Source organism: Penicillium cosmopolitanum (genome assembly GCF_028827165.1).
Source record: "Penicillium cosmopolitanum strain IBT 29677 chromosome Unknown utg000005l:1.0-4006212.0:1.0-4009387.0, whole genome shotgun sequence".
Classification (NCBI taxonomy): domain Eukaryota; kingdom Fungi; phylum Ascomycota; class Eurotiomycetes; order Eurotiales; family Aspergillaceae; genus Penicillium; species Penicillium cosmopolitanum.
The window spans coordinates 3,936,645-3,960,913 of record NW_026622675.1 but is presented as its reverse complement, the minus strand read 5'-3'; the positions used below and the strand labels follow the sequence as shown (position 1 = coordinate 3,960,913).

The 24,269-nt window shown below is 45.7% G+C and overlaps 9 protein-coding genes across 9 annotated transcripts; 5 read left to right on the top strand and 4 right to left on the bottom strand.

Moving 5' to 3' along the window:
- Window positions 1-157: 157 nt before the first annotated feature.
- N7509_004499 (reverse transcriptase family protein) lies at window positions 158-3,568 on the top strand (the record flags this gene model as incomplete). Its single annotated transcript, XM_056629136.1, has 1 exon — window positions 158-3,568. The coding sequence occupies one exon, from the start codon at window positions 158-160 to the stop codon at window positions 3,566-3,568; it is 3,411 nt and encodes a 1,136-aa protein (XP_056491870.1).
- A 602-nt stretch (window positions 3,569-4,170) lies between these two features.
- On the top strand, window positions 4,171-6,837 carry N7509_004498 (uncharacterized protein; the record flags this gene model as incomplete). Its single annotated transcript, XM_056629135.1, has 2 exons — window positions 4,171-5,558; window positions 6,585-6,837. The coding sequence occupies 2 exons, from the start codon at window positions 4,171-4,173 to the stop codon at window positions 6,835-6,837; spliced, it is 1,641 nt and encodes a 546-aa protein (XP_056491869.1).
- Window positions 6,838-9,178: 2,341 nt separating this feature from the next.
- N7509_004497 (alpha/beta hydrolase family protein) lies at window positions 9,179-10,141 on the bottom strand (the record flags this gene model as incomplete). The annotated part of the gene is made up of 1 exon (XM_056629134.1): window positions 9,179-10,141. The coding sequence occupies one exon, from the start codon at window positions 10,139-10,141 to the stop codon at window positions 9,179-9,181; it is 963 nt and encodes a 320-aa protein (XP_056491868.1).
- A 712-nt stretch (window positions 10,142-10,853) lies between these two features.
- Window positions 10,854-11,804, top strand: N7509_004496 (PLP-dependent cysteine synthase family protein; the record flags this gene model as incomplete). The annotated part of the gene is made up of 1 exon (XM_056629133.1): window positions 10,854-11,804. One exon carries the CDS (start codon window positions 10,854-10,856, stop codon window positions 11,802-11,804), a length of 951 nt encoding a protein of 316 aa, XP_056491867.1.
- A 1,410-nt stretch (window positions 11,805-13,214) lies between these two features.
- N7509_004495 (uncharacterized protein) lies at window positions 13,215-14,300 on the top strand (the record flags this gene model as incomplete). The annotated part of the gene is made up of 1 exon (XM_056629132.1): window positions 13,215-14,300. One exon carries the CDS (start codon window positions 13,215-13,217, stop codon window positions 14,298-14,300), a length of 1,086 nt encoding a protein of 361 aa, XP_056491866.1.
- Window positions 14,301-16,631: 2,331 nt separating this feature from the next.
- On the bottom strand, window positions 16,632-16,870 carry N7509_004494 (uncharacterized protein; the record flags this gene model as incomplete). The annotated part of the gene is made up of 2 exons (XM_056629131.1): window positions 16,632-16,762; window positions 16,783-16,870. The coding sequence occupies 2 exons, from the start codon at window positions 16,868-16,870 to the stop codon at window positions 16,632-16,634; spliced, it is 219 nt and encodes a 72-aa protein (XP_056491865.1).
- Window positions 16,871-17,024: 154 nt separating this feature from the next.
- Window positions 17,025-17,705, bottom strand: N7509_004493 (DNA-binding domain-containing protein; the record flags this gene model as incomplete). The annotated part of the gene is made up of 2 exons (XM_056629130.1): window positions 17,025-17,515; window positions 17,570-17,705. The coding sequence occupies 2 exons, from the start codon at window positions 17,703-17,705 to the stop codon at window positions 17,025-17,027; spliced, it is 627 nt and encodes a 208-aa protein (XP_056491864.1).
- A 483-nt stretch (window positions 17,706-18,188) lies between these two features.
- Window positions 18,189-20,107, bottom strand: N7509_004492 (major facilitator superfamily domain-containing protein; the record flags this gene model as incomplete). The annotated part of the gene is made up of 6 exons (XM_056629129.1): window positions 18,189-18,434; window positions 18,479-19,193; window positions 19,251-19,742; window positions 19,807-19,877; window positions 19,924-19,997; window positions 20,047-20,107. The coding sequence occupies 6 exons, from the start codon at window positions 20,105-20,107 to the stop codon at window positions 18,189-18,191; spliced, it is 1,659 nt and encodes a 552-aa protein (XP_056491863.1).
- A 1,819-nt stretch (window positions 20,108-21,926) lies between these two features.
- On the top strand, window positions 21,927-23,730 carry N7509_004491 (MFS transporter; the record flags this gene model as incomplete). The annotated part of the gene is made up of 8 exons (XM_056629128.1): window positions 21,927-22,024; window positions 22,086-22,168; window positions 22,231-22,390; window positions 22,442-22,666; window positions 22,730-22,818; window positions 22,878-22,992; window positions 23,043-23,341; window positions 23,396-23,730. 8 exons carry the CDS (start codon window positions 21,927-21,929, stop codon window positions 23,728-23,730), a joined length of 1,404 nt encoding a protein of 467 aa, XP_056491862.1.
- Window positions 23,731-24,269: the final 539 nt, after the last annotated feature.

Genomic DNA, 24,269 nt, shown 5'->3' with positions numbered 1-24,269 from the left:
CATACAAAAACATGTTAATCATATTGAGTTCTTCGCGGCACCGCCAGTCAGGGGTTTTCCTGCAGGAAAACCATCTCCCAGTTACGCGCGGCAATTACATGCCGTTCAAGACCAACTGGTCGCCCAGGAATATCGTACTGGGTTCTCTCTCGAGAGCATGACCGACACTCGACCGTTATGGAAGAGTCGTCCTGAATATCCGTCTTACTATCGAGCACCGGTCAATACGCTCTATAAAAGGAAGGCTGACAAAGTTCGTCCGGTAAATTCATCGGAATCAGATGGGACGATCCCCGTCGGCCACCCTGATTGGCAGCACGAATGCCTCAAAAAGTACCATACTCAGTATCGCGCACCTGACATTCGAACTGAATTCGACCATTTGCTCAAGCCTCGTATTTCCGTGATTGCGAGAGGTGCTCGTCTTACCCCAGAACGAGAGATAACACTGCTAGTAGGAAAGGATCTACTGCCACGTGAGAGAGCACTTTTTCGAGAACTTCTTTTCAAAAGAGAGGGAGTGCTAGCCTGGGAATGGGAACATGTTCAGAGGATACACAACGAAGTAATGCCTCCGCAACGCATTAAAACCGTCTCCCATGAAGCGTGGCAGCACCCCGGTTTTAAGATCCCCCATGCACTGAACGCTATAGTCATCGAAATGCTGCGTGATCGGCTACGCAAGGGCGTGCTCGAACCCTGTGATGGACCGTATCGGAACCCGTGGTTCCTTGTCGGCAAGAAGCAAACTGGCAAATATCGAATGGTCAACGCAGCAATGATGATCAACAAAGTGACAAAAAGAGATGCCAACATGCCTCCAATAGCAGATGAGTTTGCCGAAGAGTTTGCAGGAATGGCGATGGCTTCGTTAGTCGACCTCTTCTCCGGATATGATCAAATCGAACTGCATAAGGATGATCGGGATCTAACGGCTATTCAAACTCCCCTCGGTCTGCTTCGCCAGACCACCATTCTCCAAGGTGCATCGAATTCAGTCGCCCAGTTTCAACGAGTGATCTCGGTCATTCTGCATAGTATTTTCGGCACAAAGGCGCGTTCATTCCTTGACGATGTTGCCGTTAAGGGTCCGCGAACAACATACAATGACGAGTTTGTAGAAGAAGGGATTCGCCGATATGTCCTAGAGCACGTTCAGAATCTCGATGAAGCGCTATATCTTTTGGAATTAGCCGGAGCGGTCATCTCAGCCGAAAAGTCCCAGTTTATGATGAAAGGAATTGAAGTTGTCGGCTGGGTGTGTGACATTAATGGCCGACGACCCGACGAAGCGAAGGTTGCAAAGGTTACACAGTGGCCTACGCCTCGGTCGAAGGATGAACTGCGTTCATTTGTCGGCCTTGCTGTCTACTTTCGTATCCTGATTGAGAAATTCCAGGTCATCATGAAGCCTCTCTATGAGATACTGCGAAAGAATGCCCATTTTATGTGGAACGAAGTCCACCAGGTGGCGTTTACCGAGATAAAGTCACGCCTTTCAGAGTTCCCCTCAGTCCTGCCTATAGATTACGACTTTAATCCGTTTCTCATGATCGTTGCTGCAGATGCTTCTATAAAAGGATGGGGTGGCGTGCTCATGCAGGCTCGGAACGGTGTCCGCAATCCTGCACGATACGAGTCAGGGGTTTGGTCACAGGCTGAATCGAAATATGACGCAGGAAAGCTAGAATGCCGTGCTGTTTTGATGGCTTTTAAGAAATTTCGCCATTGGCTATATGGGGTACACTTCGTCTTGGAGACTGATGCTAATACCTTGGTGGCTCAATTGAATCGCACTGCAACCGACCTCCCTGGTGCTCTTGTTACCCGCTGGATTGCATGGATTCAGCTTTTTGATTTTGATGTCAAGCACGTTCCTGGCACTGGCAATGGCGCTGCAGATGCCCTATCCCGCCGTCCACCAACTGAGGAAGATCTACATGAGAGAGACCAAGAACAGGATATTGATGACTTTGTTGATACGGAGGTCCTATATCTCCGAGCCAGTTGTTGTCCTGTCTCTGCTAATGTTGAAATTCCCGGTGATCCTGTTATCGATGTGCTGCATGAAGGATACTCTTCTGAATCGGAGCAAATTGCAAGATACCTGACAACCCTCCGAAGACCTGGCCGCATGAGCCTGTCTGAATTCTATTCGTTCAAAAGAAAATGCATGAAGTTCGTCGTTCAAGAGCGTCATTTGTTCCGACGTGTCAAAGGTAATGCCGAATTGCTCCGCAGGGTTCTAGACAAAAAAGAAGACCAACAAGCTGCGTTGAAAAGCACCCATGATGATCTTGGCCATAAAGGACGAGAAGCTACGTATGCCTTGATCAAACATCGCTACTGGTGGTCTCGCGCGTACGAAGATGTGTCAAAATATGTTAAGACATGCTCATTATGCCAGGCCAGAGCTCCGAATCGTCTGCATGAACCTGCTATTGTTACGCAACCGCTGTTGCTTTTCGATAAATGGTATATTGACACAACTCGAATGCCTCCAGAAGACGGTGAACGTGTCGTTATTCAAGCGAGAGACTCTGTCAGCGGATGGCCAGAGGCGAGAGTATTGCATTCTGCGAAAACAGAGAGCGTCGTCCAATTCATCAAGGAAGATATCATCAGTCGTCATGGGATTCCTCGGGAAATAGTAATTGACATGGGACCTGAAAACCGTGGAGGATTAACAGCCTTCTTGGAACGCGAGCAAATATCAAGAGTCAAGATCTCCGCGTACCATCCCGGTTCCAATGGCCCTGTGGAACGTGCGATGCGAACTATGAAAGATGCTCTCTCAAAGATGACAGAAGGCTACCCTATAGACAACGTTACTCGGCAAATCAAGCGACCATGGAGGCCCCATTTCTATTCTGTCCTGATGGCGGATCGTTTTACGGTTAATGCCACCACTGGAATGAGCCCGTTCTTCTTTCTGTATGGGAAGGATCCTATTATACCCATTGAATTACAGATGTCTACCTGGAGCATGCTGCCATGGCATGAGGTCCGAGACCGAAAGGATTTACTAGCAATGAGAGCGCGGCAATTCGAAAAGCGGGACCAGGATATTGAAGAAGCAATCCTGCGTATGCGCCGTCTGAAAGAAGCAAATGCGCACTTCTTCGACGAACATCATCTGCTTCGGAATGACCGATTTGCACAGGGTGATCTTGTTCTCCTGCACAACACCATTCGCAGCATGGACTATCATTCAAGGACAAAACTACAATTCCGTTGGTTGGGGCCTTATCGGATTCATACGGTCAAAAGCGGTTCATATTTGCTGAGTGAACTCGATGGTACGGTTTTATACGATCTGACCCATCAGCCGGAGTCATTCAATGGCGATCGATTGAAGAAGTTCTATTCTCGGAAGGATCTAAATGATCAGGAAGAGGCTTCATCCTTACCGCAGCGTAACCCAAATGGACGTCCGAGAGGTCAACGAGGCCGAGGTAGTGGCCAAGGTCGACAGCAACATGAAGGATGGATTGAGACACCACGTGAGCGAGCACCACGACGACGGGGAAGGCCTTCGTTGAGAAGAACGAGGGGTCGCAGGTCCTAATCGGGGCATCGTTTTCCGGCAGGAAATTGATGCCTTAGAGCCTTAGAGCCTTGGGGCCTTGCGGCCTTGCGGCCTGATTTGGCCGTTTGTCTCGACCCGATTAGGAAGCCACGCTCTACATGATATAACTTCCTTTCTTCCCTCTCTTTCACTTTCAATTTCTTCAACCCCCCTCTCTTTCGCAACTCACCTTCATCATTTCTTCATCCATTTCATCGTTTTCGAACGCGTTTTGATGCTCGCCCGATACCACCGAACCATTTACGAACCACGGAGGACTCGCTGCAGCTTTGCAACTATTCGGCACTGCGTGACTCGACCAGGGACGGTCGAGTCGGGAGGAGGGGAAAGGACCTGGTTCTTTGTTCCCGAAGCTCTTTGAAACCTGCGATTCTTTGTTTCTTTCAGACCCCGCTTACTATTTCCTCTTCTAATATGCCTCGAAACCTACGTCTTTGATACGTCTTACCTGTGCTTCGAAGCCATTCGCCGGATACGATTCCTTTGACCGATCCGATTACCAACCTCTCCTTTCACCGTTACCTCCGAGACCTATTCGAATCACCTCCTTTGTTGCACGAACCGCATAAAGATACGCCGTGATGTCTGATTTCGAGATGGCGGAAAGCCAAAACACCTTTACTCCAGTGAACCGTGCTGTAATACGACGAGCCAGGATGGATGAACCAATTCCTACAGGCATGATTATCAAAGGCAAAAAGATCCACACGATTGAGCAAATGCTTGAGGCCCTGGAAGAGAGTGACGCTGCAGAAAAATATGACATTGCACTGTTTTGCTATGGGAAATTGAATGCTGCACATGACTTGCTCGGTGACGGCATCTGCAGGCTGTTTGACTATGTTAGCTCCGCAGAGTTATGGAAGGGTCATCATGAAGACCAAGAGGAATTCCAGCTTCGATGGGAAAAAGCAGTCCAGCTACAAAAGCGAAGAGCAAAGGATGCGAGAACAATCGAAGGCATTCGACAGCGAGCGCTTGTGAGATGGGACAACCAAGACCCCGCAGGCAGGAATACCACCGAGTTCTTCCAATGGGTCAAGAATCGAGCGTTTGCGGAGAAAGTTAGTAAGCTCCTGAACACAGATATGTCCTACGAGGATGTCAAGCTATCTATCAACAACCATGTCATCAAGAGATGTACCTTTGGAAAAGGAAGTGGAGCCCAGAAAACCAAGCACCTGGAACCCAGTGACCTGCTCAAGACCTGCCAGTGCCGTATCCTGACGCCGATTCTCCAAGAACACCTAGATCGTGCGGGTCTCCAGATAGACCAGGATGGATTCGTTTGTCCAAAAGGCGAAGGATTTGATCTTCCAAGGATCGAACCAAGAGCATATACCCTGCCTCCGTCTCCCGAGAAGAGTGTTTTCCTACCGGAAGATGATGCTGCTGCTGCTGCTGCTCCCCCTGATGAATTGGAAGACCAGGATATGGAGGAAGAAGAGAGCGTGGAATCTAGCCAGGATTCGGAACGCGACGAGGAAATGCAGGATGCCCCGCCGACACAGCAGGAAGTATTGAACAATGCCGTTGTCGAAGAAAGCGACGAAGAAACAGTTGCCCTCGCGGATGTACATGCGAAGTGTGGATGTTTACTGCGCCCTGCTACCCTGATACGAGCCCTCAAAGAAAAAGATTTCTCGAAGCGGAAAAATGGACTGGTCGCATTGCGAGCCATTGGAAGAAGATTAGCGAGGTCCGGAGATATCACTGTCAATACTCTTTGCAGTAAGCACGCAAAGGCACTAGTGGAAGCTATACAAATGACTAGTGCGTCCAAGAATCACCAGCAATTGGTGAACCGGGTTGCCCTATCATATCGACACATTGGGAACTGGGACCGATTTATGAAGGACCATCCTCGATGGTTTAGTTTCCGGCAGGAAAACGATCTCGGTTTCCATCGTTTCAAGCCGCAGCACTACGCCCCTCTTGTTTCTGACTTCGCCGCTGCTACAGAATGGCTGTCGGTTGATACCCTGATTGACCGGATCTACGCTGGAAAGGCCCCTGATATTCGCCCGGCAAAGGATATGCATAATGATGGCAGCACTATACTGCCAGGTCTCTTTTCATGGCTCGGAGAAGACCTCGACGGAGAACATCCTGAGGGACTATGGCCGTTGATTCACCAGGAGTTCCGAATGTACCATTACCACCTGAGCAAGTCGACAACAGAGATTGGATGGCTTCGTGGGATGTGGTATTCAAACATCCAGCAACTAATTCGGCAAGACCTCTCCTACTACATGTCATACGTCTTTTTCCGACCCGATCATGCATGGCGCCTGATTTCCTACCCCTATTACACCAAGAGCACTCAGATTGGTGAAAATACTAAGTTTCGGCACTTGGATATCAACATCCAAGATTATCTCGACACAGGACGGGGCGGCAGTATCTTGCAAGGATCTGTATCCTTCACCCAGGAAGATAAACGGAATTGTACCACGATATTGAAAGGGATGCATAAGACAGAGCGGTTAGCTGATTGGTGGAAGAACATTCAGTCCCGCGGGCCCGTTCCCGATGGCCTCATTTCTGGCATTGAACCCCATATGTGGACGAGAGATGACGAGGAGAAGTACGGCATCCAATGGACCCAAGAGGTTTGTGGTATCGGTGACGTACGTCTTTCTCTCCCATTCCTGCCTCATGGATCGACAGGACCGGCTACCGCAGTACGCAGAACAGGACTTGCGTGGTATACTGCCATTCAGGACGACCACGAAACTCTCGACTGTGCCGAAGCCAATACATGGGAGGAGCTTGCCGAGGCGCACCGCGCACAAATGCCGGCTACTAAGACACCATCTGGCTATCCTTCATCGCGGTATGGCACTATTCCATTTCCTTTCGCGGCCGGAGTTCAATTTCGAACAGCACGACACGATATTCCGAACTGCCTGGTAGGACGACAGAGATGGGACAGCCCCTCGGTTTGTATGGAATTGGACGACCTTTTTGGCAAGGATCCGGAAGTTGCAAAAAGAATAGTTCGTGACTGGCAAGAGGAAGCCTGGTATGAATACCTGCGTTGCTTCGAACTCACCAAGCGCTTGGAAAAGAAGGAATATGGCAAGCACTCCTTCTTCTCCCGCATTGAAAAAGGCATGCTCGTGGACGATCCTGAACTAGGTCTCTTGCCTGATGGTCCCACTTCCGTCGATGCTGAACTTCAAACGCTGTCGAACATGCAGCAACCTACCCCCGAAGCGGAGGTTGGCCTTCCTCATAGCGGCTAGGTGCCTATTAATGGATGAAGCATGACATGACTGTCGGAAGCGTTGTCTAACGAAATGTTGACGTTCTTTTCTTTGTTTTCTTTGTTTTCTTTGTTTTGACTAGGGGACAGTCAAATTTTCAGGGAGGGTGGTATGTAATGGGGATTCCCGCTCTCAACATCGGTATCCTGTAGTCATGTGCTGGAGGCCTTAGCAACAAGGCCACCGTTTTGTTTCGTGAGATTAAGTAGCGTTCGTTCGATACTATCAAAAACAACATGCATGTTCCCCTTTATGAAAATGTTCTACTGAGGCTGCTGAGGTTGCGGTATCGATATACTGCGTATGAAAGGTTCTGTTATTGCTCGTTCAATCATCTCTCTATAGCGTCACGCTTTGCTCATCTCGTTCCTGCACTCTGCGAGTGTGGTGGTTTTGTCTCTTCGCGATCGACCCGTCTGCTTGACAGACTGCCAGCGAGCATTCCCATCTTACACTAGATAATTAAATAAGCAACGAATAAGGTACGAAAAGACTCTAAAACTTATAGTTTTATATATCCCCTTTATACCGGGTAAGTTATAATAAGTATATTTTATTGATTTAATTTGATTAAATATATACTTAAAAGTAAATACCCTACCTAGGGCAGCTAGCCTAGTATAAATCGTAACAGTATAGCCTAAGTAGTAGATACAAAACAATATCAGAGCTGCTTAGGGATACGTACGAATAACCCCTTATATATTTAAAAGTATAAGAGTAGCTGTAGTAGTACCGGTAGTAGTAGCTATTTTAAGAAAGATTCGATAGGAGATCTAATATTAGAAGATACAGATAGGTAATAGATATAGATATTTTCCAGATTCTTTTTTCTCAATATATAAGTTTTTTTAGTTTTTATATCTATACTTCTTTATTTGTATTTACAGAAGTTACTATATAATTCTATCTTATTAAAAGAGATAATTACTTTATCTATATACAAAAATAGCCCTTTATTATCCTATTTTACTACGTCAAGAACAGACTTCTTTAAAAGGAGAGGATAAGTTGTTACAGGATCTATTAAATTAGTAGTAAGCCCTAGCCCTATCGGAATTAAGAGGGATCCGGCCTATCCTATCGAGATATCTGATAAGATTATAATCCAGACCCGACGGAGGTTAATTCTGTCGGTATCACCGGATGATGTAGGGTTATAACGGTACTGATACTACCCTGATCCATATTCGAATCGGAATAGATCTCCGGACTCTTTGTTATATTAAACAGGCAATTGCTACTCGATTCTTTGAAGGTTCTTCAAGAATTAGTTTTATAATCTACTAGGTATTACAGCTTTTAATCTCTATCTATCACCTGGTCAACTGGTCTCTAGCCAGCTCCTTAGTACCATTACACTAGCTCTTAAAGATTCTTATTTAGCTTTGGTATTCTCAAAATAAGTTCTCTAGAATTATATTTTTCTAACAATATATTTCAATATTTTCTCTAAGGAAGATATATATCCTAGGCTATTACAGTACTTATTCCTTATAATACCTAGCTCTATTACTACACTAGTATTTAATTATTATTTATCCTCTACAAACTCCTCTGCAACCATCGTAGACTATACTATATAAGATAGCTGCTAACCAGTTACGGTCAAGACTCAAGAGGTAGAGGACTTTTGACTAATTTAGCTTATTGTAGACATACACCATACGCAACAGAGGCACACAGAATAGACAAATCAGATAGCGAAGAAATAGAATGGGGGCGCATCCACTTTTCCACTAGGGTATAGGGTTTCCTCGCGGGGGATCTGACCTTCGCTCCACCAGAGTACTCCTGGACCAACTCGACATCCCCTTTTCTTGTTGATAATCATTAATTCATTTGGTAAGCCCTAGTTCCTTGGGATTAATGATCAATTCTATAAGCAAATTTCTTTATTCTGAACTCTCAAGCTGGGTGTGTACCTATAGGAGATAGCAAAGCTTTTTTTCGATGAATTTAAGGTGATCGCATGGCTGGACCAAGAAGGTAGCTCGACAGATAGCACAATGAAGAAATACGGATCTGAGAGACCCCACATGCTGCTCGGACGGTGAATAAAGTCTATTTGAACCCATATCTGAGGGTCAAGGGGAGGTCAAGGGGAACTCGTCTTAATTTATCTCATATGGGTCGAAAGGAGTCAGTAGCAACTCCGACAGGCAGGAACTATAGGACTCTGTTGTTCACTTCAATGTTTCCAAGAGAGGCGGTGATACGATTTATTCCATGAAAGTATCCTCTGCTGCACCATTCATGTTGTATACCACGGGATCTGCCCAGCTCATGTAAAAGCTATTATAGAGGGTTTTATTTTCAGTTATGGCTGCTGGTTCAGGAGTTGTATCCATTCCACCACCTCCTCGCCCCATCTTTCACCTTCCACGTCACCCGACATTAGAGCCAGTAGCGGACTGATGTGGTTATGTCCCTTGATAACCTTGAATTCTACACCGTTGCCCCAGGTATTTGTTCGTAAAGCAGCAAAGTCGTGCATCGGCTGTGCGATTTCGGCCTCAGAATCAAATTCTCCCAAAAGTAACAGTACTTTAGGGACAGCCGTGTCTTCACGAGACATCCCTGTTTCCCTTACAGCCTCGAGCAAGCCTAGGGGGCACTTTCTCTCAACATCCTCCTGTGATCCATAATAACTTTTCAAAGCTGTTGCGTGGTCCACTTCCGTCGTTGATTTGAAATGAAATGGGACCCCCAGCTCGATGGCGCCTTTAAAAACGATACCGCTCTTGCCACTTGCCAATGCTCTTCTCTGCTCAAGGAACTGTGGGCCTAGTATGAAGCTGGACAAATGTACGCCTCCTGTCGAGCTTCCCATAATGAAAACATTGGCAGAACCCTTGTGGTCGAAAGATTCAAGCCATTTCAAGACCAAGGAGACATCTTCTCCGCCAGAAGGAAATGTGGCTTCTTCTCCAGGGGAAGCACTCGTGTGCCGGTAACCTGGTATGACAGTGATAATGCCCTTCCTAGCGAAGAATGAGCCGACATTGTGATAGAGCAGTCCGTTGGCAGAGGTTTTGTCGCCACCTAAGAATTCGCCTCCATTGAGAAAGACTAGGACAGGAGAGTTATGCATTGTTTGAGGGGGGCGATAAATGCCTAGCTTTTGCTGGGCATGGGGGCCGTAATGCTCCTCTTGTTGAGTGATGGCGAATATCGCATCTTTGTTCTTGACAAGGTATGGTGTGAAGATATCCAAAGTAGGTCCAACGGTCTCCTGAATGGTTTGTCCGGTGGAATCGTTGAGGGCCTTTACGTGGTTCATGGCTAGGTTGCGGCTGGTGTAGTATATTTGGGTACTGTTGCGCCAGAATGTTGCTCCGGAATGTTGCTATAGAGGTCCAACGGGCGAGGGTAGCGTCTGTGATAATTCTGCAAGGGTGATTTGGGGTCATTAGGATGATTCGAGCGCCAGCTCTGTAGCGAGAGCACGCTTACGTTAAAAGGTGCCCAGGGGCATACGGAGTATTCTTTTCGGGGCAGTAAATTGGGAATCAACGTGCAAATATTTACACAATCAGAAACGTAAAACTTGCCAGCAAAACTGCGCAATATATGTAGCCACAGGTAGGTCACGGGTCTTGGTGTGTTTATGAGATTTGTCCTGCAGATGTCGTGTTCATCCTAACTCATCGGCTGCAACAGCAAATCGCGGAGCGGAAGGCACGGCATCTGTGGATGTTGCGGATTTTGCTGATAGCTTTGATTCCGATTGGTCCTTGCTTCCACGGTGGGCTCAGGGAGTTAGATCGGGACGAATTGAATGGGATAGCAAGCGCATAATGCGCCACACAGTCCTATCACGGCCCGCAATACCCGGCGGTTAAGCCAGTTTCATACCTGATAACGTAAGTCTAACTGCGTTTTGTATTTAACCTTGCAATGCCCCTTTACACACGCTGACGGCCACTAAGTTTTTTTATTTTGATGCTCTCACTTCGGTCTGTCTGAGTCCAAAGTTACCAAAGACCGAAAATATGACACTCCAACCACCAGCGCCAGTTGACTGTGCGCTGGAAACCATTGGCAACACACCAGTTGTGCGACTGCGGCGCGTCGTTCCGGACGGCTGCGCCGACATTTTTGTTAAGTTGGAGTCCTTCAACCCCACGGGATGCTACAAGGACCGTATGGCAAAGTCGATGATCGAAGAGGCAGAAAAAAGGGGAGACCTGAAGCCCGGCATGACCGTTGTAGAGGCGACGGGAGGCAGTACTGGGTCGTCTTTGTCTCTAGTGTGCGCGGTGAAAGGATATACCTTCCTCGTCGCTACATCTGACGCCTTCTCTTTTGAGAAACGACGGACCATGACTACCTTTGGGGCTACTCTCCACATAACGCCCAGCGAGGGAGGAAAAGTTACGCCGGACCTGATCCCCACCATGATGAAGTATGCCGAGGCAGCTACTCAAGAAGAATCCCACTATTTTACGAACCAATTCTATAATGGCGATTCCATTGTGGGTTATGAGGATATCGGACATGAACTTGTTAAGCAACTTCCGGACGGTATCGACGCATTTTGCGGGTCTATCGGAACAGGAGGGATGGTAATGGGCGTTTCGCGCGTTCTGAAGTCAAAAGGATTCAAAACAAGAATTGTTGTCCTCGAACCCGCCTCGGCACCGCTTATCACTCAAGGCGTTAAAGGCCCCCATAGCGTCGAGGGGATTGGGATTGGCTTCATCCCGGGGCATTTGGAACAGCATTTATACGACGAGGCTCGGGCGATTGAAGAAGGTGAAGCCCGTGTAATGTGCCGTCGGCTGGCGAGGGAAGAAGGTCTGCTTGTTGGAACATCGAGTGGGCTTAATGTCGTCGCAGCAATTCAGCTAGCAAAGGAATTGGGCCCAGGCAAGACAGTTGTAACTGTTGCCTCGGACACGGGTTTGAAATACCTAAATGGCACGCTTTTCGCCGATAGCTAGGTAGCCAGAGTTTATTACGCGTTGAGAAAAACACAAAAGTCGACAAAGAACATGCGATCTCAATTAACCGTTCATTCGCTTTCTCATCTATCTTCCAAATGCCTGTACTTATGCATTTTTGTATCTAAGAGCGATATTGGGCTCCGGTCCCCTTGCATCAGCGCCTCTCAACTGTGGAATCCGGAAAGAATAGATGTATGTTGATAATATCAATTTTTGCGCAAGAGGGTGCCATCTACTGTACATTATGTATGCGACAAGAAGGTAATTATTCGAAAAAATGCGTTTCATTGAATAATCAAGGTGCACTGACTGGGTAAATATGTCTTAAGTCATGGCATGGGTCTGACATATAACACATGTCTCACGTGCACTACCCGCCCTACCTGAAGTACAGTCCAGTCGCATTCTTTCCGGGCAAAATCTTTTTCTCGTCAGCCATCATCTGACAGAGCGTAAATAGACGAGTCAAAGAACACTTGAAAAGTTGATTCTATGACATCGAAAAAGAAGGCAGCCGTTGTCTAGATTTTTGGCTCGGCTCAGTTCAATGGGGCTTCCAGGGGTTCCATTTTTCGTATTAGCTCACTATTCGGGTATTGCGGAAAGTGACCGGCTTTTTGAGCCATTTTCACCCGAAGATGAGTCAATGACATGATCTTCATTGTCTTAGCGCAAACTCATTATCAGCGTCTGTGAGATGGTCTTACCAGTATCTCATTTGCGACTTTTGAATGGATGCGTTGCGTTAAGCTGCCTAGAGTGGAATACCATCCGCAGATACTAACCCAAGGGACCTGCTGCAGTGAGCCTGACTGTATAGCGGTAAGGAATTCTTATAAATAGGCAGAATTCGCCCTACTACCCTCACTGTGAGTAGTTTTCCTACCCTAACTGTAAGTAATTTTTGTCATACGATTACTTTCAAAATTCAGTAAGTTCTAAGTTTATATATATTCTCTACCGTGTTTAAATCTTAGAAGTAACTATCCTCTATAGCAGTCGTATAAGTTAACCTTAAATTAGTCAAAACCTTTAAAACTTTTTAATAGAGTATAACCAAGAGTAGACATCGCCATAACCTATTTTAGGTTGAACATATGAACCCAAAACTGTCACGGGATCCCGAGTATACCTAGGTACAACACCTCAGGTACTTGTGTAACGGGCCCGGGCCCGAGGAGATATCACGTATTGTCACGCGACCTTTTCCTGCAGGAAAACAAGGTACCATCTTGGGCCATAAGTTTGTAGAATACTTACACGTCTCGGTTCTTGATCAACGCCCTTGGGCCTTTGACTGCTCACACGCTGCCGAACATCCCGGGCGTGAGAGATTACAAAGGTCTAGCATGCCACAGCTCGCGATGGCCAAAACAAGCAGTTAGCTTTGAGGGGAAAAGGGTCGGCATGATTGGAACGGGTGCCACCGGCATCCACATCGCCCAAGAGGTTGCAAAGACAGCCAAGAAATTCACAATATTTCAACGCACTGCCAACTGGGCTGTCCCCATGCACAACAAACTTATTTCCGCTGAGGATATGGCCGATATTAGAAAGAGGTATGCGGAAATTCATGCCGCTTGCACATCCAATCCTCAAGGGTTTCATTTCGGACCTGATCCGCGCAATACCTTCGATGTACCGAAAGGGGAAAGAGAAGCATTCTGGGAATCTCTTTACAGTCAACCTGGTCTAATCAAATGGGTCGGAAACTTCAAGGACCTCTATCGAAACCAAGCGGCGAATGACGAATACAGCGCTTGGGTCGCCAACAAAATCCGACATCGCGTTAACGATCCCGCTGTAGCCGAAAAGTTAATTCCCAAAGACCACGGATTCGGCACACGCAGAGTACCTCTTGAGACCAATTACTTTGAAATTTACAATCAGGAAAATGTACGACTAGTTGATCTCAAGTCCACTCCGATAGAAAGAATTACGGAGAAGGGCCTCAAGACCAACGAGGAGGATTTCGAATTTGATATCTTGATTTACGTAACAGGCTTCAACCCTGTCACGGGCGCATATGAGGGGATCGATTATCGAGGCGAACATAGCCTGGACCTAAAAGAAAAATGGGCCGATGGTCCAAAAAGCTATCTTGGATTCAGCGTCTCCGGTTTCCCAAACATGTTTACAGTGCTCGGACCTCACCACACTGCAGGCAATCTTCCTCATTCAATCGAGCTCGCGGTTAATTGGGTTTACCAGCTTATCAAGCATATGATAGAAAGGGGTATTGTCTATGAAATGGTGGACGAGGAAGGCGAAAGGCAGTGGAGCGAGCATTGCAATGAAGTGGGCAAGGGTCTCTTGGCTCTCAATGTCGACTCTTGGCAGACAGGTGTCAATCATAATGTCCCGGAAAGCAGAAGAGGTCAATTCCTCGATATTTTGGTACCAATAATCAAGTTCGTCAGTGGTGTTTGGATGAGGTTAGTCGGGGTTATCCACATTTCAAGTTCCGCAAATAAGTCTCTACGAACGGGATAGATCTTGGCTTGAGTAATATTATCTATGGAAATGGAAAATACTACGAATCAATATTTTTCAGTTGTTTGTAGCGATAATATATGAAGTCGAGGGAATACTTCGATGGGTGAGAGATATTTCACTCACGGACGGGATGTCGGGGGTACACCGGGCTTCGGCTCGACGATCACTCAAACCCGGCGTAGTAACTTTGTAGTCTTAATTGGCCGGAAAGATACAACAGCCATACCCGGGACGGCACTTCAAAATTACCGGCCGAAACCCGGTCTTTAATGGCTGTCCAAGTGCTGTCGACACCACACACACCGTTGAAAGCCTACCCCAAGAGCTAAACATCTCGGTAAATGTCCCGATCCAGTGAAATCAATAAGCATGGAAGATTCCATTCTGGAAGTTTCCGGGTTGCAATGTTGATGTGTATGGTCCAGTGAGGAGCCTTTGCCTTTGGAGATGTCGGCTTGCACTGCACAAGGCCTTACTCAGGCTCAAGCTGTAACCCAGGAGGAATTTTGTCTTAAGTTTTTGGAATGGATCATGAATAATGGCTACAATCTCTGACGTTTTTCGTAAGATACTAAGCACCGACCTCGCAGGTGATGCAAAAACGTTCAAGCCAAATTGTTTGTCTGAGTCAACGGCATTAACTCTGCTGGCATTGCTTCCATTTCAGGGAAAGCTCCAAAAAATCCTTATCCTGTCTGGGCGGACTATTCTAATAAATCAAAGCAATATCCAAGCTTTGACCTATTCAGGGAGGATTAGCAATCTCTCCACTTATGAATGCTTTTCATGGCCAGGTACGGAGTACGCTTTCCTGCCTTGCTTACCTAGGTTTTACTTCGCCCGTTCCTTCCAACCGCGGCCGCCATCGACCACGGCCAATATACAATTATATATATTATCAAAACTAGTCCTGAGATAGGAAACAGAGGCTGATTTATACTTTGATTGTACTTTTGAGCGATTTAGCGCATTCTAGCGATGTTGAGCGGCTATTGTAGTGGCGATGGTGGTCAACATGACCCTTTTTTGCCGGTCGAATTTTCGAGTACTAATTTAGTCACTTTCTGACACCTATCGGCTGCCATAGGCGCTAACTTATTACCAGTACAACATGATTACAGAACATTTCATTTCTTCTGTATGGGAATTTAATTTTTCCAGTAACTCGGACGACAGGATAAAGACCAGCACCCTTTAGCGCCATGCACGGCGGGTTCCCCCCCACTTTCCTCATTTGGTCTCTTCCGATTGAACTTTTGAAAAAGGGATCCAGTTGCCTAATCTCGTTCTCTTTCGGTCTTACATTGGAGAAATTCTCGAATGCTAGTGAGGCGTAGTGGGCCTATCCAACAGTCACAATAACTACTTATAAAGCAATGTGACACCGAATCTGCAGGAAATTTCATCTCCCTTGTTGGATACCACTTTGGCGAACGCCATACCATACTCCGACATCGGTCCAGCATATACTTCGATCCAATACACCCCGTGCCCAAGCCATGAGGATTGCCCTTATTGGTGCTGGTGAGGTTGGCTATCTCCTCGCAGCGGAATTTTGCAAATCGGCGCATGAAGTAGTAGTTGTGGCGAATCGACCTTTCAGGGGAGCCCACCCATACCGCCTACGCGATATGGGTGGGCCACGGCCATGTGTAAATAACGGCCATGTGTAAAATTTGCAACTATTCACACTATCTATCAACGCAATGGCTTTGAAACTATACAAAAAAGCTCGCTATCCGGTACATGTGCCAAGTCCGCGTCATTTGAAGATAAATCTGGTAATTTAGGCTCCGGTGGCGGCGAATGGCCCCATTTTTTCTTGTATTGATTGCGGAACTTTGTAGCAGCGGTCTTCTCTCTTTTAGCCTTCTTTTCAGTAATACTGCGATTAGCGTCCTTTATAGATAGTATACCATTTTAAGATAGCAGTTTAACCTGTCGCTTGCTATATTTGCGTTGTAGTAGCGTACGTACGGCTGTCATCTTTGTAACTGTATCACATAGGATATCAGTACTCTCAGCTATAATCTGAGTATATTGTAATACCCGGTCTAAATTGCGTTGCTGCTTTAGTGTAGCAGTAGGTATTATATATTTTGTATAATTTAATTATTGTCTTTCGATTGTTAGAGAAGGTAAACTGTACACAGATAAAGATGAAGCGATACCAGGTAGCGGTATTGTATTACTATATAGAGCGTAATTACTTATATTTAGATCATCTACCTTCGGTAATTAGTTCGTAAGATTCTCAACTATTATATCACCATTTGTAGGTAATATTCCACGATCTTTAAATAAATCGCAAATAATACGAGGGCTTTTCTATACAGTAGCCTGAACCTCAGAGATAACACACAGAAATTCAGATTTCTTTGTAACCTTACCAGACCAGAAGGTATATAAGTTATTTTGTTTCTTAAAATGCTGCTTTAGCGCTAAAAATAGCTTTCTATCTAGCGGTTAACAAATATACGTCGAATAAGCATAAAAGCAGAAGGGTATAATGTCATAATCGAGGGCAGTTTGTATGAATTTATGTATCTTATAAGATCTATGGCCATCAAATAGAAGTATCCGCTTTTCGCCTTTTTTATAGCGATTTGTAGTTACTTTATAAAAGTAATAAAGCCATTGAAGGGTTAGATTATCATTAATCCAGCTATTTATTGATACAGCAGTGATAGTATCCTCTGGAAGACCCTTACTACTATAATACTAATCTTCCTGAGGAACCTGGCCCTTAAAGATATAAAATGGAGCCATTGACCAGCCATCAGCGGCAATACATTTAAGTACTGTTATAGTCTCAGAATACTCTGCCTCAGCGATATTAGAACGCCGCTCTGTACCACTAATAATAGTTTGTGCCTTTCCCCTCCCAGGTTGAAAGCTAATTTTATCAAAGTTGTATACTAAGCGCAGAGGAACGTTCCTAGTAACCCTTGCCAGGCTGTTATACCACTGCTCAAGAGCTCCAGCATCTTCAGCAGAGATACGCTTATCATCCTTTGGCTTTTGAGATGTAGGTTTAAGGTTCTTGTGACGTTTCATGAAGCGATATACCCACATCTTGCTTAGTGGTTGCGCATCCTTTTTTGTACGCAAAAAGATAGCATTTGCTGCATCTTGCAAGATAGCAGGCGTAATAGGTATATTCACGCTCTCCATAAACAGGACCCAGCCTACTAAGGCCAGTTCCTGTTCATCTGTCAGGGCTATATTAGTAGGTTTTCGACCTGAAATCGACGTTCTACCCTCACGGACGCGTCGATAGAGGGTTTGATAGGGAACGCCGAAATCGCGTGCAATACGCGATATATTCGGCTTTTTGAGGGAATTAGCCGCTTTGCAGGCCTCGGCAACGCGAGATTCGTCAATTTTAGAGGATTTAGGCATCGTGGTGGAGGGTAAATATGGCAAAATAGTGGATTTGTGAAAAATTTTACACATGGCCGTTATTTACACATGGCCGTGGCCCACCCATATCGCGTAGGCGGTATGGGTGGGCTCCCCTGAAAGGTCGATTCGCCACAACTAGCAGTTATCTTACGAAAGATACTACTGTACTATATAAGATACAAATAAAAGTTAGTCACTTAATATATCTCTATCGAGGCTGTAAGCTACCGGCTACTACCGCAGTCTTAAAGTCTTTTTTATATACCGATTTTGTATAGATTCTCTTCGGAACTTTTAATTCCAGACCGCCTTCTCTCTACAATACTTTGGTCTATTTTATCATCGATCTATGAGGATGCATCTTTTGAGCCGCAGTATACCTCGAGATAGACTTATCGAGTACTAGCCCAAGTAGTTCAGGTGACTGCTTCATATAATCCAGTTAGAATATCGTGGGTATGTTTGTGCTGAGCTTCACCCCTAACCTCGCTCCTTGAACTGCCGAGAAGCAAACCATCGGTATCTATCTGCACTCGCGGTGCGAATTCTCTTTCCAAAATAGATAAAAACCAGACGTATCATGAAGATTGCAGTTGAGAGCACCGAAACCATGATGTAGACATTAAGAACGCCCATTCGGTTAATCCACGGGAGGAGGAAGAACGGTAGGATCATTGAAGGGAGATTGCGAATGAATGTAATTCCAACCATAGTATCGCCTAAGATCTATTCAATGTTAGACAAGGTATAAAAATGAGACATCAACTTACCTCAGTATATGCATCGGTGACATAGGTCAGAGCTATGCTGTTTGCAGGAGAAATTCCCAAGGAGGCGGTGCCAAACCCCACAGCAATACTAGGCCATGGTAGGCTATACCAGAAGCCACAGCCTGCCATCATTAGACCAGCAGGCACGAATGGAACAAAAGCAAGGCGTAACCACAGGCGCATTTCAGGCTCGTAGATTCCGTTGTTTTTCTTTGAAAGGTATAGAATCAACCGGTCACACGTAGGTTCAACAATCGCCATTCCAATACACGTTCCAATAAAGACAGGCAGTATCATCAGATCAACAGCGGATGGGGTGAAGTTGTATGGCGGAGAAGGCATATATTCGGCAATGTTTGTCCCAATAATGGTCATGATGGCCCATGAGGTGCCATATACCACAGCCATATATAAAATACCTGGAATAAGGAGCATGATATGAAACGGCTGGTAGACATGCATAACAAGCTGCGATATGGATCCGGGGCTAACCGTCAACTTGAATAGCCGTTGTCGATAGGTCATGGTTGGAATAGACTCATCAATGTCGATTTCATATAAGGGTGGTATTTCTTCACACATTATCTTTTCAACAGGCCGTTCGGATTTTTGATTTGTTTGCTTCTTGGTTTCGCTACTTTGGTGAATGTCTTGCCTTGCCTCAATGTCCTCTGTGAACTGCGGCGGGATCCCTTCTGTCAAAATTGCAGAGAACCTGCAGCGTACGTTGTTAGTCGGAGATTGACCTGACAAAAACAGTCATGAGACATACTTAGTTTCCTCATATAGGAATATGAAGAGAAGAAGGGCAACTCCCAGGAGAATGGCCATGGCCCACCAAACTGCCCGCCAACCCAACCCAACAGTAATATAACCAGCCACAACAGGAGCCACCGCATTACCAATCTGCTGGGAAAAGATAAAGATGCTGTTCATAGCCCCTCGTTGGTGAATGAAAAAGATGTCGGCAATTGTCATTTGAATAATAATCTCCGCGAGGGCCCCAAGGAAGCAACTCAGAAAAGTGACAAGATAGAGATCTGCTACCGTTTGGAGCCTTGCTTCCCATATGCAGATACCAACCTGTAAAGTCGTACTGACTATATAAATCTGGCGTCTGCCAAATTTAAGAGCCAACGGAGTGAGAGCAACGGCTCCAATGGCCACACCTCCACAGCCAATTGCGTAGCTATTGTTGAGGACTTGATAACTGAAGCCTAGCTCTTCGTTCATCGGGGCCCAGGTAGGGATTGTCACGACAATGCTGCAGTTCGATTCACATTAAAATCAATTTTGGAAATGAGACAAAGGTAGCGGTTCAAACATACAACGCAAACACTGCAAGAGCGTAATAACACACAAGTCCAAAATTCAGATATTTTCTCCAAAGTGGCCAGTTCTACTGCCGTTACAAGGGATATCTCAATTCTTTTCCGAAGACGTACCAAGGGATCGTTAGGATCGCGAGTAGGACGTGGCAGTAAGACAGTATGGACAATCTCACCGCGGGAAGAGAGATCTAGCGTCTGTCAATTTGGCTCGAAACAGGTGGTGTCAGCGTCACAGACCTTCAAGCGTGACCGTGCCAGGCGGGAACCTGGCGTCATCGGGAACGGCCCCTGGCACCATGACGAACAATAATAATCAAGTATATAGCGGTATGAACAACGGACTAATGAACCGATATTGTGTCAGTTATAGCCCTTTTAATACTAGTACAGAGAGTGCAGGTCTCCGGTTACCCCGCAATAATACGAAATAAGGTTCACGAAAAGTGGCAAAACACCACGCCCTAGATCAATCCTAGTTTAGAGTTCCGTTGACTTACTTTGCTTGATAGATAAGCGACGCGGTAATTTAGATACTCACAACTTACAACTTATACAAGAAAACGTTGGTAAATGAGCAGCCGCATCTTATCATCCTGCCCGAACGCGGATACAATTACAAGCCCAGCAATAACTCGTATGTCCCGATTAGTTCATTCAAATTTCTAATGGTAATGAAGTCTGGCAAATATTACTTTCTCTTTTGATTTAGCGGTCAATTTCTATTGATTCTAGCTTTCTGTTCGATTTTGCGATCACCAGCAGTGTGAAAAAGGCAATGGGCAAAGAAACCTAGTCGTAGGACTTCCTTTTGTCCGACGATTGAATGAAAACTCGCGGAGAAGACCACAAAAAAGCGTGGAATGGAAGTGGTAAGACACAACGCACCGCAGAAAATACCCGCCATGTTTTGGAATTTTGCACAATTGTAATTATCATATCCACACAAATATGAACTCAAATCGTATTCTCATCGGAAATGAACATGTTGTTTATTTGTGGTAAGTAGCTCTGAGCTATGCATGCCTTAACTATCTCCCCCAGCACTTCCAAGGTTCATCATGCCAAGAGAAGGGGAAAAAATGCTAGACCAAGGTCCTACAATATAGAATGGGGTGAAAATCTCCCAGTCGGATCAAGCGGACCCAATTTCGTGTAAAGAAAAACAGTTGCCTGGGCGAAGTTGAAATACCCCTTGCGGTTAGGTTACTTACTATGAAGTTGACTTGGGAGGGGGGTTGGTGTGGCCGGTGATAGCCGACCTTCCGCTCTGGGAGAGATAGCGAGATCTCTGGATTTTGTGAGCTCTAGCCCTCCGTGTGGCAACGATACCTTTGTCAATATTTGGGGTCCAGACCTTTTTCGGAACCGCAAAAATCGAAATGAAAATGAAATGGCAAAGTCGAAAGTGGAACCAAATATTCATTAGGCTCAGAATGCAGATGAGATGAAACCAAGACCCTGTTCCTGATATCCGACCACATCCCGTGCTGATCATTCTAGATTATGTATCATGATATTACGGGTTACTTTGGAACTTTATGAGGAAATTATTGAATTTATTTCGGCGTATAGCAAGACACATATGGAACCCCCCCCCGAGCCTGTCGCAGAAAGGACCTAGCTCCGGACAAAGGGAACCGAAAAGAGAGAGTGGATTACAAAATATGTCTGTGCCTCTCTAGAGAATATAGATTTGTTCCACAGAAAAGGTTCTTGGCTTTGAGTTCTGGACAACACGGCTTTATCTCTCTGGCAAGTCTTGGATCAAAGGAGCGACACTACTCCAAAAACATGAACACTTTCCAGACACGGTGGGGTATCAACCCGTTACGCTCTATTTCTCTAACTAACCTGTATTTATTTGCCTTGTTGATTGAATTGGCCCCTCTTGAAAAAAGAACTTAATGTCCGCGGAAGAAATCGACGGTGGCGACCTGAACCGATGCGGGTTTAGCAACCCCAGCTTCCCCAGACTCTGTTTCCACGGGGCTGTAGAACTGAGCACTATGTGATTATTTTAGCTTAAAATAAATAGACATCCGTTACAAATGATAAATCCCAGGAATGAACAAAAAACCTCAATAACGGCCCTTTCTCAAGACACTTAGAGCATAACAATGGCTTCTCGAAAGTCGTCCCTCGACATTGAGATGATCGAAACCAACCCCAATCATTCTCCCACATTAACAGACGACGAACTGCTAGTCGAAAAGAGGTCCTTTGTACCCGGCCGTCTTGTTCTTCCTCCTAATTGATGTTAATTCCGTTTTTTGTAGACTAGTTCGAAAGATTGACCTGAGGCTTCTCCCCCTTGCGTCACTCGTTTATCTCCTCTGCTATCTAGACCGATCCAACATTGGTATTTTATAATTAACTCCGAAATTGAAAAGCAGAAAACAGCGGCTGCTCATACAAATCTAGGGAACGCTCGAATCTTTAATTCTAACACCGGCGATGATTTAATGCAGACTTTGGATCTAACTTCCCATCAATACATCATCGCACTTATGGTATTTCTTGTGGCGTACTCTATATTTGAGACTCCGAGCAATCTAGCCCTCAAGACTTTTTCGCCTAAAAGGTAGTGTTCCATGCCTTTTCTCTGGAATCAAAACATTGACGTTTACTCCAGATGGCTTGGATTTCTTATATTTTGCTATGGAGCTTTCTGTACTGGTATTGGTGTTGTTCATAACTTCGCAAGTATCAGTGCATTACGTTTCTTTCTCGGAGCAGCAGAGGCGGGCGTGTTCCCAGGGATGGTCTACTACCTGAGCTTTTGGTATAAACCAGAAGAGCGCGCCTTGCGGATCGCTGCCTTCCTGTGTAGTGCCACTTTATCAGGAGCCTTCGGCGGGTAAGCCCCCTATACTCCCACATCCATACCGTTAATACACATGACACTGGAACACATTGATAGTTGCATTGCCTACGGTGTTGGATTCATGAATGGAGTGGGTGGCTTGCAGGCTTGGCGCTGGCTTTTCATCCTCGAGGGAATACCATCTGGTGAGAAATACCAGTCATGGCTATCGCATGTTTCACTTTCTGAATCGATACCTTTGCAGTTATACTAGGAATACTAGTATTTCTGTTCCTTCCCAGCTATCCGGAGCAATGCGGCTGGCTCACCACAGATGAGAAGGCTATTCAGAGAAAGAGAATGGGAGACACAGGCTCAAGGTAGGTGACCATATTCTACAAACATGTTAAAATGTTTCTGACGTCAACAGCAACCAAAGGATTACATGGGTTGATGCCAAAGCAACATTACTTGACTTAAGGCTCTATGTTCATTATCTTTCATACATTGGCGTGGGTTGCCTAATCGGCTCCCTGTCTCTTTTCGCACCTACAATTGTGCTAGGTTTGGGGTTTGAAGGACTGCGAGCCCAGCTTTTTACCGTTCCACCGTATGCAGCCGCATTCTTTTCCACCGTTGCCGCCGCTTTCATATCCGACCGATTGAAGATGCGTGGTGTGATTGTGGGATCTTCATTGGCTGTTTGCTTTATATCATTCCTCATCCTAGGTACGTGCCTATTCCAAGAAGCTACAACCTACTCTCGCTGACAGGGTCTTCCAGCTGCTCTTCCCGGCGAGCATTTTGTTGGTAGATACATTCTCTTGATTATCGGCACGTGTGGGGCATTTAGCGGCTTGCCGACAATGAACGCCTGGATTGGTGATAATATCACGAACACTACTGCTATGTCTCTTGCGACGGCGATCAATATCGCTTTCTCAGGTCCAGGCCAAATCATTGGAGTATGGATATACCGCCCTGCTGACAGCCCTATCTACAGCCTTGGTCATGGAGTAAATGCGGCGTTCGCCGCATTTTCTGCAATACTGTGCTTCAGTCTCTCTTTCTATTATCGTCGGTTGAACGTCAAAGATGGCCGCGGCTGGTTTGAATAGAGCCTCATGTCAGTCACTCCACGGAACTTCCTTGCGGCCGCCCGCCGCGTCCCGGAAAAAGGATTCGGTGGCATAAATATGGGGCACAATACCGCTTGACTCAAAATGCACCATTAGCAACATTCTTAGTCTATACGGTCGTTTATTGTTCCGACAGATTCTTATAGCAATTTTCCTCATAAGATTCAAGGCCACTCCAAGCTAGCAATATCTGAGCCCTCTTTTTTGCAACTTCCTCTCGTCCTGAATCCCGACCAGTTGACATCTGCTACGTTTCCTTAATCCGCACCCGCAACGACGTCATTGAGCCTCTCTTGACATTTACGATGGGAGCTTTTGAGTGTATATACTTTCCAACTGGGAGCGGCAGTTACTTGGGTATTACGCTCTCGTCGTCATGAATGATACAGAGACCATTTATCCTGGTGCCCTTTTATTTCCTTTATTATTGTCACCTAGCAATCTATATTAGTATGTCTGCAACTTCGACAACCATTTTGTCACCTCTATCCGCATTTCTTGTTGAAACCTATATGCCT